Source organism: Pyrus communis, chromosome 2 (genome assembly GCF_963583255.1).
Source record: "Pyrus communis chromosome 2, drPyrComm1.1, whole genome shotgun sequence".
Taxonomy (NCBI): Eukaryota; Viridiplantae; Streptophyta; class Magnoliopsida; order Rosales; family Rosaceae; genus Pyrus; species Pyrus communis.
This window is the reverse complement of record NC_084804.1, coordinates 8,605,409-8,626,709: the sequence shown is the minus strand read 5'-3', so window position 1 is coordinate 8,626,709 and position 21,301 is coordinate 8,605,409. Positions and strand designations below refer to the sequence as shown.

Genomic DNA, 21,301 nt, shown 5'->3' with positions numbered 1-21,301 from the left:
TATTCATGAATTTTAGACCGAATAAAGTAGAGAAAAATCAAGGAACAAAAATAAACCGAAGTGTGCTTGTGAAAAATATTATGCTTGTAGTGTTACGATGATATCCCTCCACACTTGTAAAGAAAGGCTCATGTTTGAATCCTAAAATAACTGTACTTGACTACTGTGTGACTTTAGCCCAAATTTCTCGTTGTATATCATCCCTCATTACTGATGCGCATTTTGCACCGGTCTCTTTTCTATTCACCTTTTTTTCATGTTTTCTTGAGCTCCGCATGCGAGTCTTTGGTCCCTGGGCTAGGGCATCCAGATTAAGTCACCTCTACCCTCTCTCCTTTCTTTCCCACGAAGAAGAGATGCAGACGCAACCGTTGCATACAACGGTGTCAGCTAAATTTCTCTTCCCAGGTCCCAAACACAGCATGTAACATGTTTGGTCGAGGAACACCACCGTGCAATGCCCTGGCCAGCTCACAAATAGCAGGTCATGAACACATTCATGTAACTTGCTTAAAAATAAAGCACAAAAAACCTTTTTAACGCTGATTCAACATCAAATCAAAAGAAAACATCGAATCCTTTCTTTCAAATTAACATCCTCCTACAGCAACCTAAATCTTTCCATTCAAAATTTCAATTTCTGTCGAGCCATCAAAATTGTTATCCAGCCACAGCAACATACGAAAACTGCGATTGTGAGCCACTTTCGCAACCAACTTAGTCTCAACCTATAGTAGCATTGCCAATTTGCCAGAAGATATTAAGCTATAGCCAGTTAATTACATAGAACCAAATGCTCAGTTAATTACACAGAAGATATTAAGCTATAGCCAGTGAACAATGGGGAGCCTTCCTGCATTTCCTACTTTAAAACTCTAGCCCGCCTTCGCCCAAGCACAGCGTACATAGAACCCAAATGCTCAGTTGACGTGTTCAATTCACAGAAGTACATGGCTTCCACAAGCCGAGGCTTCTTTTGAAGCACGCTTCTCTACAAGCATCTTTGATGGTTGTCATTACCTGTCCTCTGAAGATACCATATTGCTCAGGTTGGTGGTGGGAGGCTTCCCCTTCATCAGACTGAGCAATCAACGGTTCAATTTTAGCCTCAATAATAAATGCTAAACCCCGCATCGGTTCATCACATAAAGGTCCAGCTGCTGCCGCCGCTTGAAACCCAGATACAACACTGCTTTCAAGGCTCTCCGCCTCAACTGACAATGCTTGAGCTACTTCTGAAGATGTATCAGCACTATATTGCCACTGCCAGAAGCATCCACAAATCCTAATTTTTGAGATACGTGAGAGTAGCCACAGACGAGGACATAGCCGTCTGAACCCTTTCCTTTGAGGTGTGGAGTAAGGAGGATATTAGGACCTACTTGCGAAGGGCCAAGTGCCCATATCCTTTTAAGTAGTTTTTGCCACTTTAGTTTACATTTTTCAACCCTATCCTTGTTGGCATCACCGCTAGACAGAATATCACTCTCCACAGCATCCATGATACGTTTCTTCAGTGCTTCAATCGGGTTCTCATCTTCTGCAACCCTTGAAATCTCAGTGTCAAAACTTTTATTGGTCTGGGAAGCCCTACCTCCAAGGATATCTCCAAGTAAATCAGAACTATCTTCAAGCACTTAAGTTAAAGAAGGAGGGAGCTTTATGACTTGCACCTTTATCGTACACCTACCGTTTGCTGTCTTTTTCTCAACATAATCTGAGCTTGAACGAAAGAATTTCAAATTCTCAAGTTTATCACCCTCAATGGTCTCTTTATAAGACACAAGAGGTGGAGACACTTCCAGGCTCACCCTTGCAAATCTCTCCTTCAAATCTTTTATGCATCTTTCAAGATGTACCTCTCCAGCAGCAGACAGAACATTTTCTCCCCCATCAGAAACTGTTACCCCAACAAACGGGTCAGCCCGGTTCAACAGCCGCAAACCCTTAGTCAGTGCACCCATATCTGCAGGATGAGTTGGCTCAATTGCGACTCTTAGAGTAGGAGCAATCTGAAATGCCATACTGGAGAAAGGCCAACAGTTCTTCGTCGATGAAACTGTTGCACTTTTCAGTATATGTTGGCCAAGGCCTTGAATTGCTACAAGAATCCCGGCATGGGCAGAGGCCACATGTGTTAATCCTTGGCCCATCATGAGATATAGAGATTTCAACTCAGCCACCTGCATATGCTCTTCACTGAGTCCCCTTTTAATGGATCATAAAAAGCTGAAAGCACATAAATTTTCTGTCCTGAATAAAGAACCCCACTAAAGATCCTTGCAAATGCAAGAAAGCACTCATTCAATTCACCCTCATCACTTACGTTGTTTCAATTTCCCCATCTAATCCCCTCTGTGGAAGTACTTTCATTGGGACAGTAAACATTTTGGATACAAAAGCAACACAGGGAGCTTGAGGGCTTGAATTGCAAGCTTCAACCGATTTCCTCACAAGCTCCGCCTCTGCAAGTGCATCGGAATCAACCCCATCACTCATAACCTGCCTCTTTGGAAGCAACCGCCCTATCCTAAACGCCTGTGCTGCAACCGGGTCAGGCATACACCTAACCACCATTGACAACACAGCATCAGAAAGCGGAAGCCAACGACTCATCACAGCTTGAAGCACAACCTTCTGATCCTTGTTCTGAAGCTCACGGGGTGGCACATTCAAATTAAAAGACTCGATAACTTTCTCAAGCCGCCTGATAAACCTGCCGAAGCGGCTCATGCACAAACTGAACAAACATTGGCCTAGCATTTTTCATACCAGCTACACCTTACTTCCCCACAATCATCTTGGTTTCGGATTAATGTACCTCGGTCCCCACAAAGCCTTTGTCAATGCAGCCGCACTCACCCCAAATTTCGAAGAGTAAATCTCAGCAAACTCACTAATGCAGAAACCCCAGCCGTCCAAAGCACACACAAACGCAACATTCACCTTCTGGGGTTGAAACGTATCTTCCTCATCGTCCTCCACATCCAAAAAGCTCAGATTTTGATCACCACCCACATCAACAGCCGGCCCGGAAAGTATAGCATCGACGTCGGACAAGTATTTCTCGCTCTTATACGCACTAACTATCCAATTAACCTCATGAACAATACGCACTAACCTCGTGTAAGCTTCCATGGGGCTCAATTTCAGCTCGGAGATCAGCCGGTCGATCTTGTTCAGCACCAAGCACGGCGTCAGCTCCTCAATCCAGGCCTGGCGCAACACGGCGTGGGTCTGGATGTGGACGCCCTCGACGGCGTCGACCAGAAACAGAGCGCCGTCGCTCAATCGGGCAGCGGTGGAGACCTCGCTGCAGAAGTCCATGTGGCCCGGGGAGTCGATGAGGTTGATGGAGTGGTCTTTGTAGTGGAGGGCAATGGAGGAGCTTTTCATGGTGATGGCTCGCCTCTGCTCCTCGTCGAGATAGTCCATGAACCGGAGGCGGCCGGCGAGTTTCGGGTGGACTACGCCGGAACCGGTGCCGGCGATTAGGTGGCCGGCGAGCGTGGTTTTGCCGTGATCCACGTGGGCCAGTAGGCATATGTTTCGGATATTTCGGGTGTTATCGGCCATTGATAGAAATATAAGAGCCGAGAAATCGGAAGTTTTTGGACCGAGTAAAAGGTTTCGGATTTTTTTTTTTTTTTTTTGGAGCAGACGACGACGAGGCTTGGCCGCGCTGCGGTGAAGGTTTTCTGATTTGTAAGAATTAGGGCTTTGCGAAACACGTGTTATGAAATTGAGGTTTTATGGCTTTTTAAAGGGCAAATTTGGTATTTAACTCAAAGGCTCAAAGTCCCCTTTTTTTTTTTTTTTTTTTTTTTTTTTTTTTTTTTCTCTGCACAAATTAACGTTCACACTTTCACGCGTCATTTATGTAAGTTAAATTGAAATCTTAGCTATATATATGCAGAGTTGAATATAAAACCTCAATCGACCTTGTAACGATTGGATATTGTTAGTCCAACTAGTCATGTTCCAAACTTCTCCTATGTTTGATGGAGTGAAAGGAGCAAGAGAAGAATTGGGACAATTGAGAGTTTTCAAGTACTCTTCAGTAACATTTTCATATTTGAGTATTACAGTGCTTCCTTAGGTGGTAAATTGTATTTCAACACAATGTTACTTCTCCATGCGTCAACACTACCACTTTAAGCGCCAACAGTCGTGGCATACTACTACTTTAAGAACCAAATTTACCACTTAGTGCAAACACATCCTCAAAAAATCTCCACCAACATCTGTTATTTGACGGTCGAAAGTTTGTTTTGCATTTTTTGTGTAAAGGTTTTTATTAGAAGCACGTTAAAATTAATATTGAAAACACCTTGATGCTTATCCTACGACAAGTGAAAACTAACAGTTGAAGAAACACAAAGATCTTCATTTCTTAAGCTACAGGCTACACAGTCGGAACTCCAAAATCTTCATTACAACGTACGAAACATTCAACGAGCAACGCAAACACGAATATCATGACAAACAATTTCTTCAGGCCAAGATAACAGATTAACCCGAGCGCAAAACTAATGAATTCAGGAATACAATGATAAACAAATGAAATGCAAACATACCACCGTCTCATCGAATGCAGGAGGCTGTGGTAGAATGTCACTCCCCTTCCCCTACAAATCTAGTTCTCTCTTTAACATTATAATACTTGAACACATAAATAAATACCTGAAATAAGAAAGAATGAAAACCACACGTAAGTAACAACGGGCACAGACTCCAAGCGACAAGAACTTGAATGGAGATAGCAGTTAGGGACGAAAAGAAGGCATTTTAAGGTCCAAAGTATGTTTATTAGACTCTGTAAAAATCTATCGCCAGGCAGCATATCTGTCGTCAATGACAAGACACTCCTTAGAACTCTTTAACCTCAATTCTGCTACGTATTGCCTGGAGGGGCAAAAAGTATGTGACTGAGGGTGCCACAAAACGCTCGATTCTGCATCTTTTTGCCCAAACCTGCACCCTCATCAATTACGATAGTGGACTCGAGGTGGATGTGCTCTCCCTTTCATTCTATTATAGCTTTTACACTCCACCTTCACAATAATGGGTAACAAAGGAAAAAAAGACAAATACTTAATGCATTAGACCACCATTCTTACCAATAGAGTAGCTTCAACTCTTCTAATCGCGATAGGGTGTGAGATCAATGTTGAAACGTTGCTTCCCCTTGCTTACCCTCTAAAAATTAACAACAAAACAGAATATCTAGGTCAATATCCAGCAATAAAATGAAAAACCATTCTATTAAGAACGCAAAATCAAAACGAAAAACCGTTCTTGTTCTTTATTTTTTTACTCTCTAGCATTGTGAGAACGCCAGGGAAGGTTTTGGGAGGGAAGACTACACCATATAAAAATAATCCTAAATGCCATACTTCTGAATTGTTTTGAAAGTGTTAAAAGAATCTAGTATTCATACAACTGCTGACATTGCATTTCCATGGTTAATGTAAAAACCATAAATTCGTCTCTCCAAGTAGCCAAGATATTATGCATTCTATGTACATGGAGTTCTTTAGGAGTTTTACAACACTTGACACAAAAATGATCATAATGTAAGTGCTCATATTACGGATAGAGCACGAGACTTACAGCAATTGCTATGAGCTCTACCAACAGTTCCTCCAAGTGGCGCAAGGGCTAAAATCATAAACAAGAAGTAATATAAACAGTTAAACTTAATAAAATACTTTTTCGTTAAACAATGTTTATATATTCAAGCATCTCAAAACGGGAGAAAATGCACATGAAAACAAGAAAGCATGACTCACCCATTGAGTTGGACCATCAACTGGAGCATTAGAAGGATCATCATGTACCTAAGTACCCAAAGGAAAATCTTAGTAAGCCAAAAGTCTGTATGCAAGTGTGTAGATATGCGTGTGTGTGTGTGTGTGTGTGTCGGTATATGTATAAATGTATTCATAAAGACGACTAGCCTGAGACATTTTTGTATCAGCAGCTTCATGTGGCCATACAATTGACAGCTAAGAAAGATGAATTCATATAGCATACTATCAAATTTGCACGCACATAGTTGCAGATAAATGAGAATGAGAATTTATTCGCACAGCCGAATTAGTAAACTTCAAAATTTTGTTTGAAGTAAATCCCAGAAATAAGAATCATAATCCTAAAAAGGAATGAAACATAAATGCAGGCATCCGAAAGTTACTTTACCTCCATGAAAATTCCATCCACTCCAACAGCAACTGCTGTTCTTGCAATGCATGGTATTAATTCACGAAGACCACCACTGGCAACACCTCCATCCTCCAACTATAGGAGAAAGTAAAGTTCAGCCATGATATGGGAATCAAATTTTAACAATTAGCAATATCAAATTAAAGTAAGCATATTATAGCTGCTAGTGATAAAACCAGAAGAAATATTTCATCTCCACATGCAATAAGATAAAGGCAGTTCCTAAATTTTGTTGTCACTCAAAAGCAATAATCTAACACGTTCTCCCCAACCACCCAAATTAAGTGATTTTTCACAGGTCATTGCTAATGTCAAGGAGACGTGAAAAGGAAATAATAATATTGGCTACAGATTTAATGAGATATATCACGGAACACAAGTTGTGGCTATTATAACCATGCGTTTCTAAGAGAAACTATATGTAAGACTTTCTCACCTTTCTCCCAGCAGGCTGTTGCAATGCATGTGTGACGTCAGCAACCTGTAGTGAAACACTTGAGTTAGAAAGCCAAGTGTTTTCTGTATTTCAACGGGCAAGACTTCCTACAGAAGCTTCCTAAAGGTACTTCTCCAACCAGAAGCACTTTTGTCTATTTCAACCAAAAACTATAAAAAGTAATTTGGAAACCTGTTTAGTTGGAGAAGGAGGAATGGGGGTAGTTGTGTACTTCCAATATAAAGAAAACGAGACGGAAATTTTATTACAAAATAACAAGAGCACGGAAAAGGAAGAACAGATGTAACCAGCAACTTACGACAGGACAATTAGCTTCTCTGATCCACTCCAAATTGCGGGGATCAACAATTAAATCATCTATAAAACAAAGCAGAGATATAGGATAAATCAACTAAGCAGGACCAAATTATAAGAATGCAACATTAACTTTAATCCTTAGAAAATATGGAGAATCGATGCATGAAAATTTAAAAACATGTGCAGGACCAAATTATAAGAATGCAACAATAAAATCTTAAACAATATGAATGGAGAATCAACGCATCAAAGTTTAAAAACATAAGGGGGAAAGGGGGAACATGACGAATTAAGCAATGGCCATGCAGAGAGTGGGGCAAGCACTAGAACATTGATTGAAGCCGAAACAGACAGCCTAATTAAAGAGATAACATAGATGCTGTAAGACTTACTATAGCCAAACATAGTTCCCCTCTCACAAACCATCACATTTGGGTTTCCAGCCAGTCTAACCTTCTCAGCTGAATTTACCATGACCTGAAAATAATAAATTATGAACACTTTAACATTAATAACAAAAGCACAAGGATACCAAAATAATTTAAATGAGATTAGTTAGTGGAGTTTTAATCAATTAGGTCAGAGAGTGGGGGAGAAATCTAAATCACTCACAGAAGGAGCACAGAACTGGCCCTTCTTAATATTGATAATTTTTCCAGTCTTGGCTGCTGCAACTAGAAGATCTGTCTGTCATCATAGGAAGTCAGACTCACAAATAAGATAAGACTCCCGACTTATGGCATCCTTTAAAAACTTCCATTTCAACTTTGATTCCTTTCTTTAGCAACTTATCATTAAAACTTTGTCATGATGGCGGAGGCACAGGGTTCCATATTAACTTCACCTGGCGGCATAAAAATGCAGGAATCTGTATAATATCTGCAACTCTACCAACTGCTTCACACTAGAAAAAACAAAAAAGCAAAGGAACAACGTGAGAAACAGTTCATGACCTAATAGCCAGTCCAAACTTCCCTTGCTGTTTAACATGCAATGGTAAAGAAACAAACAAGGACGAGACGATGTGTTGCGCTGCATCATTATGCAAGCAAGTATACATTCAACTGATTCAAGATAGAACATATAGAGATCTATTGACCAAGTCCAAAATCAAGAAAATTTAGTAATAGAGTAGATTATAACCTATCCCAAAGTCTCTTTTTCTACTAATCCAGACATTGTTTCATAGATATATAGTGAAGCCTACCCGAGGTACCCAAATGGTGCACACTTATTCATCAAGAAAACAGCGCATTTTCAAGCAAAATTTGACCTTCTTACTCTTAAGGCATTATCTTTGACACATAAATATTTAAAGCTGAAGCAAACAAGTATACTAAAAATACGATTTAAAAAAATTTCACCTGATGAGAGGAGATAGAATGCTCACCTGGCTAGCTTCATGTACATCTGTAATGATAGGGAGATCAAATGCTGTTTTGACCTTCTCAAGGATCTGAAATAAAAAGGTGAAATAAAGAGGAATCAGTGATTTTAAGTTGAATGTCTTCTATATCGATAATAATACCGAGTTAATATTATGCAAGAGAAATTCTACTCTACAAAGAATGGACCATGATTTATGTATTCCCTAGTAATATTGCAGCTAAACTGTTAAAAGCTTTAGATGTATCAACACATGTCATTGAAGAACTGAAACAACACGGACTTGCAGTCTCAAACTCCGATGACACTGGTAATTTACTTGAACATGTAACAATATCTAGTAAGTTCTCTATACTTTGACCATAGCAACCAAAGTGATTCAAATATAAACTTCGCATGAGAAAAAGATAATGACTAGTGGTCCACCTTTAAGCCTTCCTCCAAGCCAGGACCCCGGAATGATTTTGAGGACGTACGGTTGGCCTTGTCAAAGCTTGACTTGAAAACCAGTGGCAATCCAACTCTACAAGATTGAAAAACAAATTGTCTATCTTGCCAGAATCCGAAAAAATACACAAAGATTTAAATCCAATCTTTATCCCATTTCGACAAAATGCATAAATCCCAAAGACAAGGAGCATACTTCGTTGCAACACTCTTGATGTGCTTGGCCATTCGGAAAATGTGCTCCTCAGATTCGATCACATTGGGACCGGCTAGCAAGAAAAATGGTTCTGCTGCCTGCTAGGATTGAAATAAGAGAAAAATTAAAGTACTATTGGAGCATAAACCATCCAAATTTATATACCATTTAACGTAAGAATTTAAAAATCCCAACAAAATAAAACCTTGAGCTGGTTATACAGCACCACTGACGAATCCATATCTTCCCACTTAGCTGAAACGATACAACTGCAGCTACACATATCAGGATTCAATTATATCACGTAAATCATAGACTACATTACTCAAAAAAAATTATTTTAATCAAAGTAGTAACCCGAAATTACAAAAAAAAAAATTGAGAATTCAGAATGTTGATAGTCATTCGAAGATCCGGAGGCCGTCTAAATTTTCCCGCAATTTTCCGGGCAACCAAACAGAAATTGAAACGAAACGTGAATGCACATTCGGACCAAAATGTAGTTGATTTTCACAGATCTATCAAGGAAACAAATCTACCTCACTTCGATCGCGAAAACAGAGAGAGAGAAAGAGAGTTCAGTGAGTGATGGAGTAGAAAGAAGCAGAGGCGATATATTCTATCACTGTAACTGTCGGCCGTATGAGAGCGTAGGTGCGCGCGCAGCTGTGTTTATGTGAGGGCCCACAAAAATTGAAGGCCCAAGTCAGAAAATTGTCCCGGAAATTTTTTCTTGTAAATGAGTGGGTTTATTCTCAACCTCTTCTTCTTTTTCTCTGGTTTAATGAGGGCATTGTGAAGAATTTGTATTTTAAGTGGTTAAAAGCGTATGAATATGTAATGCGTTTTTTTCCCAGAGAGAGTGACTTTAATTGTTAGCTTCAACATTATACAAACATAGGACTTGTTTGGAAGTGTTTTTAAAATAACTGAAAACATTTATAAGTTCCAAAAGCACTTAGAGTTGAAATGCTCCTTGCAATTATGTGGTTATTGCAGGAAACACATACAATGATTTTCTATGATTTACTTGTATTTTTACTAAGGATTAGTTTCAAAAATATTTTCACGACAAACACTTTTTGTGATTTTTAAATCACTTTCAAATGAGCTCATAATGCGTTATTTTCAGAGAAAACGTGTTATATTGCTAGCCTTAACTTCCAAGAGACACTCTTTGCTGAAACACTTCACACATTCTTTAAAATTCACACGTGTACTAATCACAAGTATCTCACATAACTAAATTGCCCTTTAGTAAATAGGGAAATCATTTATATGCACATCCTATTTATTTATGTTATTTAATTTTATATTGATTTATTCAATCCAAATGCTAGAAACACACAGATATGTGTCAAGGAAGAAAAATCGAGAAGGGTGAGTAAAACCAACTCACAAGAGTATGAAGAGAATAATTATGTGGCATAGCCAAACGATCATGTGATTCTGGTGAGTTCACCTAATTATTTCTCACACCCCATGTGGTGTAGCCTAAATATTTCTTACACCCCACGGGGCCTTTGTGTCCATCCCAAATGAGACCTAATCCTCTTCTCAATCCCAAAAAATAAAATTACGACGAAGCCATCAGATGATATCTTTTTTAAATAAAAAAAAATGAAACTTTTCGCTTCAAGTTTGTACGAATTGATCTTGTTGGTGTTCTGACATAATGAGCTCCAAAGTATTTATGAAGAAAAATGGCATGAATTGTAGTTAGCAACCCTACTCTTTTTACATTCTTAAATGATACCGTAACATTTTAAAGCAATAATGCAACATCGATCGTAAGAAAAAGCTATCCAGAATATCACAACTGGGCACAATTCTCTTTTCGGGTGAGATGTTGAAGAGTGAACTCCTTTATAAAGCTTTTACTAGTTAACTAGTTCTACTAGATATTTAAACAATGCATGCCGCTGCATGCAAGATGTCGGCATGGATAACGGAACATTATATAATATAGAAGAAAACTGAAGACATAATATATGGACATTATTGAGTTGACTGACAAATATTAATGCACCGCTGCATTGTTGAGATTTTGACAATGATTACAACAAATTTCTCGCATCTTTTTCTTTATCTGTAAATCACAGTTCAGTATATACATTACATTAACTCATTAAATTCACAAAACACGAAAATTTTATCATGACACATGTCGAACGGTCATTTTTTTTGAAGAAATGAATGTTTATACGTAAGAAGTCGAGTATTTTTTTTAATGAAAATAACAAAGATACAACACAAAATAGAGTAATAAAGGATGAAATTGAACACTTCGAACTGTCCGTGAAATTACAAACACTTCGACTGGTTCTTGGAATCTCGGTGAAATTGAATCTTTCATTTCGCCCCTGGATCGCTTGGCTATTGAATGTACACCCCGCTGGTGATCTTTCATCTTGGGACCGCATCATTTGGCCATGGACTTTGAAAAGCCAGGTGTTGTGCGATTTTCAATGGTACCTACCCTTCTCCTCTCGATACTGCCAGGAGGGCTGCTGAAGCGATTTCTGAGTTTTTATCCATTTCCAAGGTCCTTCATGTCTCCTCCGTAAACCGGGATATCCCCGCTGCTCCTCTGGTTCGTTGGCACGCTCCTCCTTTGTCGGTTGTAAAGGTGAACTGTGATGCGGCCTGGTCGAGTGTGTCGCATCGTATGGGTCTTGGGGTGATCATTAGGGATTATCGGGGGTCTCTTTTGGTGGGGGTGACTCTGGCTCGGGTGTGGCATCTTCTTCCCTGGATGCGGAAGCTCATGCTGCTATCTTTGCCATGAAGACGGCTTCTGTCAGGTGGTCTTTATTTCCTCTCATTCGTCAAATTTGGAGTCTTCAGCTTTCCTTCTGCCAAAAGAAAGAGAGAGATGAAGCAGCAAGCTTCGGTGACAACAAACACTTTGATATATTAAAAAGAGTTTCAGCGCGATTGCTGAAAATGGGAATGTTTTGGATGGACGTGCACCTATCTCTATTATAGAGATTTTACAAGGCTAACACATGCAAAATAAATTGAAGGTGTTCAAAAAGTCTTAAATCTTTTAACTTTAGACTTTCGTACACTTACTCACGTACATTTAGACTTTTACACATATCTTTAGACTTTCGCACACAACTTTAGACTTTTACACATAGCTTTAGACTTTTACACACCCCTTTAGACTTTCGCACACAGCTTTAGACCTTTACACACAGCTTTAGACTTTTACACACACATTTAGACTTTTATACACATCCTTAGACTTTTGTACACACACAACTTTCGGCCAGTACAGAAGCATTGCCATCTAGCAGCACACAAACATTGACATCATGTTTTTATTTGAACTTCCAACAACAACTTCAAATAATGCTCACAAATTAATTAACTTTCTTATTATCATCCATATAAATGAATCAAGTGGCAGTTTTGGACTTTAACCCATCCAACCTAATGTTAGTGCTACATGCACATGCAACCTGTTTGCTTTGTAAGTTTTAAAAGGCAACATATAGGTCAGTTGGTTAAGACAGTGTGTCTGCTCTGTTGCACTTAAGTTTAAATTCTCTTTCACGTAAAAAACAATAGCTTGGAATATCATCTTATTACCAAAAAAACTAGATCCAAAAGGCAAAAACCCGAAAACCTTTCACTGTATGCTCTTTTCCCACCCTTCTTTCCCTCACCCTTTTCTCATACCTCAAAGTTAAAACCATGTTCATTCTTCAGTTAGGTCAATCTTCCAACATGTTAAAGATAATCACAATCCTAATTATTCTATCTCCCCGCTATAGTATTCGGAGACTGTACGTGCGAATCCGAGGACGCAGAACACAACCAAGAAGATGCACTCGGGTATAAATTAGGCTCCATTGCCTCCATTCTTGTTGCTGGTTCTGTGGGGGTGAGTCTGCCATTGGCTAGGCAAGAAAATCCCAACTCTGACGCCCGAAAAAGACACCTTCTTCCTCATCAAGGCCTTCGCTGCAGGCGTCATTCTAGCAATTGGGTTCGTTCACATACTCCCAGATGCATTTGACAACTTGACTTCACCCTGCATCAAAGAAAATCCATGGGGGAAGTTCCCTTACACCTGTTTTGTTACCATGTTATCTGCCACTGGAACACTGATGGTCGATTCATTGGCACCCGGGTACTATCAGAGATCGAATGTAAAGTACAATCAGGTGACGATTCATGAACTAGAGAGCGGTGACGATGATCATGCAGGTCATGTACATGGTCACACACATTCCACACAGGGCCATGCTCATGGCTCCGAAGAATTGAGATCATCGGAACTAATCAGGCACCGTGTCTTTTCACAAGTAAGAACTGTATCGAAGAAAAACATCTTATTTAAGGATGACAATCTGAAGTTCTACATTGTTACGTCGATCGTTTTCTGGATTTTAACTTCCATGGTTATGTTGTAGGTTTTGGAGCTGGGGATCCTAGTGCATTCAGTTATAATCGGAATATCATTGGGTGCTTCCCCAAGTCCGGAAACAATAAAGCCTCTCATTGTTTCTTTGTCTTTCCATCAATTCTTTGAAGGCATGGGACTTGGTGGCTGCATCTCCATGGTAAATCCTCAAACAATAAAGCCACTCATGATCTCACTTATAACTATAAATCTCCTGTTGTACTGCCCTACAGGCAAAATTCAAGTCTCGGTCTGCAATGGTCATGGCGACATTTTTGTCCCTCACAACGCCGGCAGGGATTGCAGTAGGTGTCCGAATATCAACAGTTTACAACGTGAACAGTCCGACTGCACTCATTGTTTAAGAACTTTGAATGCTGCTTCAGGGGGGATTTTGATTTACATGGCTCTTGTTGACCTACTAGCAGCAGATTTCATGAACCCTAGAATTAATGCAAGGCAATTTGAAGATTCAGTTAGGAGCATACTCTTCGCTCCTTCTGGGGACTGGTTGTATGTCTCTCTTAGCCAAATGGGCTTGAAATCTGAGCAAAGCTTATAATTTGGCTTCTTCCCCCACCCCAGCGAGAGCGGCGAAGGAATTTTCTTCATTCCCCTTGATTTTTTAAACGGATTTCACGGACATGAAACATGGTTGGAGAGAAATAATCCTCAAAATTAAAGTCCCTCTAATGTAGTAATTTGTATTAGCATCGGCCAAGATTCGATTCCCTCCGATATAACCCAAAAGGTCGCTCAGTATCAGTGGAAAACTCGGCCTTTGCTTTGCAAAATCAACGATAAGTATTTCCTTCATTCTTTGGGAATCAAACGAGAGCACACTACTCTAAACCAAAACCACAAAACATCATATTGTACTCGTGTTCATATCAAATCCAAGCCAAACTCACATCAGGTTTTGATTAAAGAATTCATCAAATCCACCAGAGCTAACTTCGCATTTGCCATTCGAGGATGTAAATTATAAATGATGAATTCCTAAGAGAATTATAACTGAAGCACAGAAAGAATAGTTCCAGACTCACTGAATCTCCGTAGCACAGATCTTGCCGGCAACCCCAGTCCGTGTATATCAAACTGTTCGATGCTTAATTGCGCCCACTGCATCATCAATCCAGATGATGATGCAGTGGGCGCAATTAAGCATCCACTTCCTACCAAAGCTCATCTCCGCAGGACTCAAACAAAATGAATCAGTGCCCTATGCAAGGGCTAGGAGGAGGAAGGGAAAGTCTCATGAATTCACACAAAAATTCAAACGTAAAAGAGAAGGGACAAAGAACTTGCCGAAACTTTTTAAGATTATGTACATGTTGCTTTGATTTCAGAGGTGGTCAAAAATCAACAACTTATACATTTCCATATAACAAATGCATAACCAAATTTCAAATATCCTCTGTGTTTACATCGCTTTCCTTGGCATGAGCATTTTGGGAGGGGCCAGAGATCTTAATTCAGGTGCAGAACTAGGAAAAAGAGTGTTCATCTTGTGCATGAGGATATCGGACCTTGACGGAATCTCATTCAGAAGAAACTGTTGAACAATGGGTTTCTTAAACCACTCCATGACAGCATCTCCCGGTGCCCTCAGCACCACTTTGCTAACCTCGAATGGAGATTCCACCGAGTTCAATATCTGTGCAACCACTATCTTCAAAGTCGGTCCTGTGACCAATTTAATGCGTCTTGGGATGACACCATAATATAACATTCGTTTTCTGAACCTATGGAGAGTATGCACAACTGCTATTAGAGCAGCTCCAACTGATAAGTTCCTGACGTCCAGGGACCAAGCAATTTGCTGATCAAATACTATTGCCTTTGGGAAAAGCTTATTCTCGTAGGCAACTTTCCAAACACACCGGGCTCGATTTATCTGCCCCATAAGAACAAGGTAGTTGAGAAGAACATTAACAAAGTACTTAGCAGGTCCCTCTTCCAACTCATAATCAATACGTTGAAAAAATTCCCTCACAAAAGATAACACTGGTTGTTTCCTCTGTTCTGGGCCTGTGAAGAGTCCACACATAAAAGCATGTGCCTCGTGTCTTGTGGCACCAAGTATTGACATCAAATGCCTCTCATGCTCTTCTTCCTGGCATCTTACGAGATAGGCTAGAATGGATGTGTAAAGTATGAGATCGACTTTTGCAGCAGAGTTCACATACGTTTCTAAGAGAGGCTTTGCTGACTCATACAAACCACTCTTCATACATGACTCGAACAACTGTCTGATTATAAAATTATTTGTTCTAATCCCTGATGAGCCCATGAAGCGCAACCACCGCAAGGCTACATCAACAGAACCCTCCTTGATATACACCATCAAAACATCGCTAGCGCTCACATCAACAGAATAACCCATCGTCTTCATCTCAAGCAAAATCTTGGCAGCCACGTCCACAAGCTTCTTATTAGCCAAAAGCATCAAAAGGGATGTGTACGTACTTAGACCTGGTCTTAAACCTGCATTGGTCATTGAGTTATACAGCTTCATAGCAGAATCTACTTGTCCAGAGGCAGCATGCATTTCCAATAGACACGAATATGTCGAAGGAGTGGGTAGAAATCCAGCCTTCTCCATATCGGTAAAGGTAGACATTGCAATATCAAGTTTCCCTGATTTTGCATGGGACTCAACAATCATTGTGTATAACCCAAAGTTAGGCCTAAAGCCCGCTTTCTTCATCTCATCCCAAAGTCTAAGGGCAGCATCTAATTTCCCAGCCTTTACATATGACTCAATCATAGAAACATACATGGGAGCAGATGGCCTGAAACCATAGCCCTGCATTTCCATGTATAACTTCATCGATGTGTCCAACCGCCCAGCTTTTCCCATTGAATCAACAAGCGATGCAAAGACATTAAAGCTGGGTTTAAAGTTCCTCCCTTTCATTTCTTGGAAGAGCTTAAATGCAGCATCAAGGCGGCCTGACTTTGCCAAGTTTGGTACCATCAACTCATAGGTTGATCCATCTAATGAGCAGCTTGCAGCTTGCATGCTCTCATATATCTCAAATGCCTTATAAGGTAAACCCTTATTCAAAAACAGCAAAATAAGCGAATTATACGTCTGAGTATCAACTTCGAAACCTGAATCTTGAATCTTCTTAAAGCAACAAAATGCCACCTCCATTTTATCTGCTTTAGCCAAGAACTGAATGACACGGTTATATGCACCCGATGACAAAACCCCACTACTACCAGAATCCTGCACCATTTCATCAAACAATGATTGGATTCCATCAAAGTCCTTGCTTTGGTTTAGGCCATCAAACAACACCACATAACACTCATCACTCGGCAAATACCATGACTGCCTCTTAGCCCATCGAAACAAACTCAAAGCCCCATCACCATCTTTAATAACCTTCAACGCTTGAGTAATGTGAGTCATGTTTGGTACAAATTGGAGTTTGTCCAATTGGGTCTCCAATTCAGGCCCCCATTTCCACCTCTTTACAACCTCAACAATTTTCGCAATGGCAGAGGCATTCAACATTGGCTTTTTCAACCCGCCCACCATTACATGGTCATCGAGCCCTGGCTCAACCGATCTTATACCTTTCCCTGTGTAAATAACACTCCCTGATTCATCCAAATACTCAATCTCGTCAATCCACTCATCACTCTTCTTCCCAGAACAGTACTTTCTGATCAAACCAGGGCCTAAAGAAACCGGCTTTTCAACCAAATTCGTACCTGAAAAACCAGAGCTCCCCACAAAATTGGGTTTTGCCGGTACAGATAATCTATGAGAAATCGAATTGAAACCCGTTATAGAGCTCCATAACCTGAAACTTCCTCCATAACTATGGAGTTCATTTGCACACAGATTGGGGTACGGTGAATTGGAACTATGAAACGCAGAGCTGACTGTAGGGTTTTTGATGAGTCTAGAAATACTTACAGGGCAGAGCTTCCTCCTATAAAACATTGAGTTTTGGGTATGCAGAACTATGATTTGGGGATAAAATTAGGCTTTATGGAGGTTGAATGTGTTACCTGATTGCTGGAAAGATGCCCTCTTTGGAGCGGAGCTTAAACCCTAGCTTTCAATGTGCAGCTGCAGCAGACTGAAGTGTCAATGGGCAGGCAGCGTTGGGGGTGGGGTTTACCGTACTGTGCTGCAAATACCCGAAAGAAAGTTCCCATTTTTAATTGCATTTTGCACCCTGTGATTTGTGATAGTTAGCAATTTGGTCCCCATCTTTTTAAACTGACAAAATCAACCCTGCAGTTGCAAGATATTACATTAGTGCCCCTCGGTTATTTTTTCTTTTCTACCATCGATATATCTACATTAAGGGGAAAGAGGGAGATGAGCTTAATCCCACAATGAGCTAGCAATAATGTGGTTCATATTCGCCTTTGGTGAGAATCGAACATAAGATCTCTCACTTACAAATAAATAAGAATATCACTAAACCATAATACTGAATGACATCCTCTCGGTATTAAATTGTAGCTATTATCCTTTGATCTAGAAATGGGTGAAATGGTTTTACTTACATCAAAGTTGGATTTGTGTGGCGTGGCAGCGTGGGTCATTTTCATCACTTTATATATTTTGATAATTTGAGTTTTTGGATGATAAAATTTCTGATTTATTCTCTTTAATACAGATGTGGTTTCTCATAATGTAAATGAGTTTAATGAGTGTCACATTACAAAATAGCAGTTTCTTTAACAGTTAAATGAACCAGAATTTACAATAGTGTAACACTTTATAACTTTAAGAGTGGTCATTGCCAATTTTTAAAATATTGAGATCAAACCGTTGGTAACTCTATAAAATGAGCAAAACACGTATAAAAATTGTATATATGTAATAAAGTAAATTAATTTAAAAGAATAATTCATCTGAAAAATACATAAAAATATGTTTGTAATCCCATTGCCTTAAAAAATTACGGCCATAATTACATATTTTATTTCTTTGCTCACACTCATCATTTTGGAAATAAGTAAATATTGATTTATAAATATCACCACAACAAGACTCCTGTCTTCTGCAATTTGATCACATGTAAGAGTCTACTAATAGGCTTTGATGCGAAGAACTTCAGCCTAAAAACGAATACACTCTTAATAACTTGAGTTACAAGTTAACCATCGATTAGTTACACTTTTAGATTTGGTACCAGGACGGAAGGCAAGCAGGCTAAAAAGAACATGGAGAGGAGTTTGCTTATAAAATCTCAGGAGTCTGATGAGGCTGCCTTTTGGTTCATGTTCTCGATCTACGAGTTCCCTTTTCCATGTTTAAGGAATAAGACATTGCCTTGATTAGTTTCTTAATTTGTCAGGAGAGGATTAGAGCACCAATCACCCCTCAATATTATATAGAGATCAAAGAGATTTAGTATATTAGTCCTTGGTGGGGAATGGGGACTGGGGACAAGGTGTTGAGAATAACCCATTGAAGCAATTTGTGTTAAAGGCATTTTATGTTTCAGAATCAAACCTGCAAAATGTACTTTTAACCAAATATGTACAAACTATTTGAACAAAGCAACTCCGAGCTGTTATGCAAACAGAACAAAATTGATTGTAACAAGCATTCTTTTGATGCAAAGTCATATTGGGGCCGGGGATTGAACACAAGATCTCGAATGCAGAGTAAACGCTTTTAATCGCTTAAGCTACAAAACCTTGTACTGTATAACAAACATTCTTAGACATTAAACAACCAGTTATTCATTTGAATAATGCATATCCACCTTGTACCTTGTACCTTAGTATGGTTTTCCCCACTTAGAGAGAGAGAGAGAGAGAGAGAGAGAGAGAGAGAGAGAGAGAGAGAGAGAGGGAAAGCTTTGAGTAGAAAGGAAGCAACAGAAAAGGGCAGAAAAAACCACACTTTGATTTTTTTCCAAGATCAAGCAAGCATATATTCCAGTTTTGCTGCATGCAACCAATAATGTTAGCGAGGAGGCAAAAGAGAGATGTTGTACATACAAAATAGTTCACATTCCTATAAAATACACCTTCTCTTAGAAGCCTTCTTTGTATCCCTTCAATGACACATATCTAAGCAAAGTGACTGAAAGTTGGACTGCTAAAGAATCAATCTTCATAGCCACTTGGCTCCCGTTGCCCCTTCTTTTGGACAATTCTAGGGAGCTCCAAGCCTGCTTCATCTGCCCGTTCTTTATATATGTAAAACCTCCTTCTCTGCATCCCTTCCTGCTTCCCGTCTTCGAGTTTTCTGGGAGTTGGAGCAAAAGGAGAAGACACGAAGAAGAAGCAGCAGATTCGACTGGAGTTTCGGGTTCCGTTGCAAGTCATGGAAACGACTAGAGATCACACGAGATTTTTAATTCTTTTTCTCTATCTGACTGTGGCAACTATTTCCTTCACTCAATGTGGTAAGTCCCTCTTCCTTCATTGATTTATATATTAAACCTCGCATGGATGTATCATCTACTTCTCACTATATCTCTCGTCACATGACCAGATCGTGTAATGAGTGATATAGCAAGAGGCGATGAATTTTAAGTTCGTTGACAATTCTATATGTTTTGGCAGAGGCAATCAGATCAATAAGATTTTTAAAAGGCACTCTTCCAAGTCCATCAAAGCACAGCAACTTGTTTCTTAGTGCTGCAAACAAATTGGACTTGATCAACCGCATTGACTTTCCATTAGAGGGATCAAAGGACATCCAACCCTACGGTGTGGATTCACCATTCACATTGCCACCTTATGATTCATTACCTCCAATATCCTTGCCAGAAAATGCACCTCCATACTATACAACTCCGCCCAATACCCCAGAAACGCCCCCTACAACCGTCCCAACGCCTATTGTGTTATCACCACCAAGCATCCTTCCGATCCAAGTCCCACCTCCAAGCCCAACAAGCATTCTCCCAGGCCCACCAGAATCCATCTCCACTCCTAATCTGCCCGGTACTGTCCCGAGCCCGACTGGCTTTATACCTAGTCCCACTATCTACATCCCAAGCCCACCTTACTTCGAGCCCAGCCCGCCCGGTCTTGTTCCAAACCCGCCTTCTTCTGTCCCGTCGCCTTTTGGGTTTCAACCAAGCCCGCCGGTTTTCCTACCTCCCATTGTGTTCCCTCCGCCCACTACGCCGCCGAGTCCAAGACGAGGCCCGACAGCGCCTTTGTGGTGCGTGGCTAAGCCGTCCGTGCCCGATCCCATCATTCAAGAAGCTATGAATTATGCTTGTGGGTCGGGAGCGGATTGCGCTTCCATCCAGCCTAATGGGCCGTGTTTCAATCCAGATTTATTGTTGGCCCATGCCTCCTACGCCTTCAATAGTTACTGGCAAAGGACTAAGGTTGCTGGTGGCTCTTGTTCTTTTGGAGGAACTGCTATACTAGTTACTGTTGATCCAAGTAAGGGAGTACATATTTCAGTAACTTCACTAACACTAACTTCTTGTTTCGAAAACTGATTCGTTGTTTTGATGATGTCTTCACAGGCTATGACGGATGTCGGTTTGAGTATTATTGAGATCAAAATAGACTCGATCACAATCATAATGCAAACTTTTTTTCTTTCATTTTCTTTTCTTTTCTTTTCTTTTCAACTGATTGACACGAAAGGGACAAAATTTCGGTACATGTAACCTTAATCGGAACAGGAATTTTGTAATTAAAATGTAGATTACTTGTCGTTCAATCATGAATATTGATTTCAATAAAGTTTTTATGTTATCGATTGTAGTGTTTTATCTTTTATGCAAACTTTGTTAGGTTCAAAGGCAATGACTCGGCAATTTGCTTTTGCTAAATTGCCCTTCACTTAAATTAAAGGCTCACCTTTATGCCATTAATTTGTCAACCATTAAAGTTGGAATAATAAAATAAATAAACTTTACGC

At 39.9% G+C, this 21,301-nt stretch overlaps 4 protein-coding genes and 1 pseudogene across 5 annotated transcripts; 2 read left to right on the top strand and 3 right to left on the bottom strand.

Moving 5' to 3' along the window:
• Positions 1–611: 611 nt before the first annotated feature.
• LOC137724679 (uncharacterized) lies at positions 612–3,576 on the bottom strand. The gene is made up of 6 exons (XM_068463413.1): positions 2,822–3,576; positions 2,327–2,740; positions 1,691–2,208; positions 1,383–1,627; positions 1,021–1,263; positions 612–728 (listed from the first exon to the last, which is right to left on the bottom strand). Exons 1-6 carry the CDS (start codon positions 3,574–3,576, stop codon positions 612–614), a joined length of 2,292 nt encoding a protein of 763 aa, XP_068319514.1.
• Positions 3,577–4,378: 802 nt separating this feature from the next.
• On the bottom strand, positions 4,379–9,661 carry LOC137726342 (2-dehydro-3-deoxyphosphooctonate aldolase-like). 2 transcript variants are annotated; one of them, XM_068465257.1, is made up of 15 exons: positions 9,548–9,661; positions 9,214–9,283; positions 9,009–9,106; positions 8,792–8,888; positions 8,370–8,435; positions 7,824–7,883; positions 7,592–7,666; positions 7,372–7,456; positions 6,981–7,039; positions 6,662–6,706; positions 6,202–6,300; positions 5,793–5,840; positions 5,614–5,661; positions 5,121–5,199; positions 4,379–4,683 (listed from the first exon to the last, which is right to left on the bottom strand). In XM_068465257.1, exons 2-14 carry the CDS (start codon positions 9,247–9,249, stop codon positions 5,143–5,145), a joined length of 873 nt encoding a protein of 290 aa, XP_068321358.1. In that variant the 5' UTR covers positions 9,250–9,283; positions 9,548–9,661; the 3' UTR covers positions 4,379–4,683; positions 5,121–5,142. The 2 variants fall into 2 exon arrangements, with proteins under 2 accessions (XP_068321358.1, XP_068321359.1); XM_068465258.1 differs by having other exon boundaries at positions 9,214–9,277; positions 9,548–9,611.
• A 1,539-nt stretch (positions 9,662–11,200) lies between these two features.
• LOC137724678 (zinc transporter 1-like) lies at positions 11,201–13,964 on the top strand (annotated as a pseudogene).
• A 740-nt stretch (positions 13,965–14,704) lies between these two features.
• Positions 14,705–17,560, bottom strand: LOC137726314 (pentatricopeptide repeat-containing protein At1g79490, mitochondrial-like). The gene has a single exon (XM_068465226.1). The coding sequence runs from the start codon at positions 17,381–17,383 to the stop codon at positions 14,846–14,848; it is 2,538 nt and encodes an 845-aa protein (XP_068321327.1). The 5' UTR covers positions 17,384–17,560; the 3' UTR covers positions 14,705–14,845.
• A 2,175-nt stretch (positions 17,561–19,735) lies between these two features.
• LOC137724677 (proline-rich receptor-like protein kinase PERK8) lies at positions 19,736–21,054 on the top strand. Its single transcript, XM_068463412.1, has 3 exons — positions 19,736–19,817; positions 19,978–20,814; positions 20,901–21,054. Exons 1-3 carry the CDS (start codon positions 19,736–19,738, stop codon positions 20,930–20,932), a joined length of 951 nt encoding a protein of 316 aa, XP_068319513.1. The 3' UTR covers positions 20,933–21,054.
• The last annotated feature ends 247 nt before the right edge of the window (positions 21,055–21,301 follow it).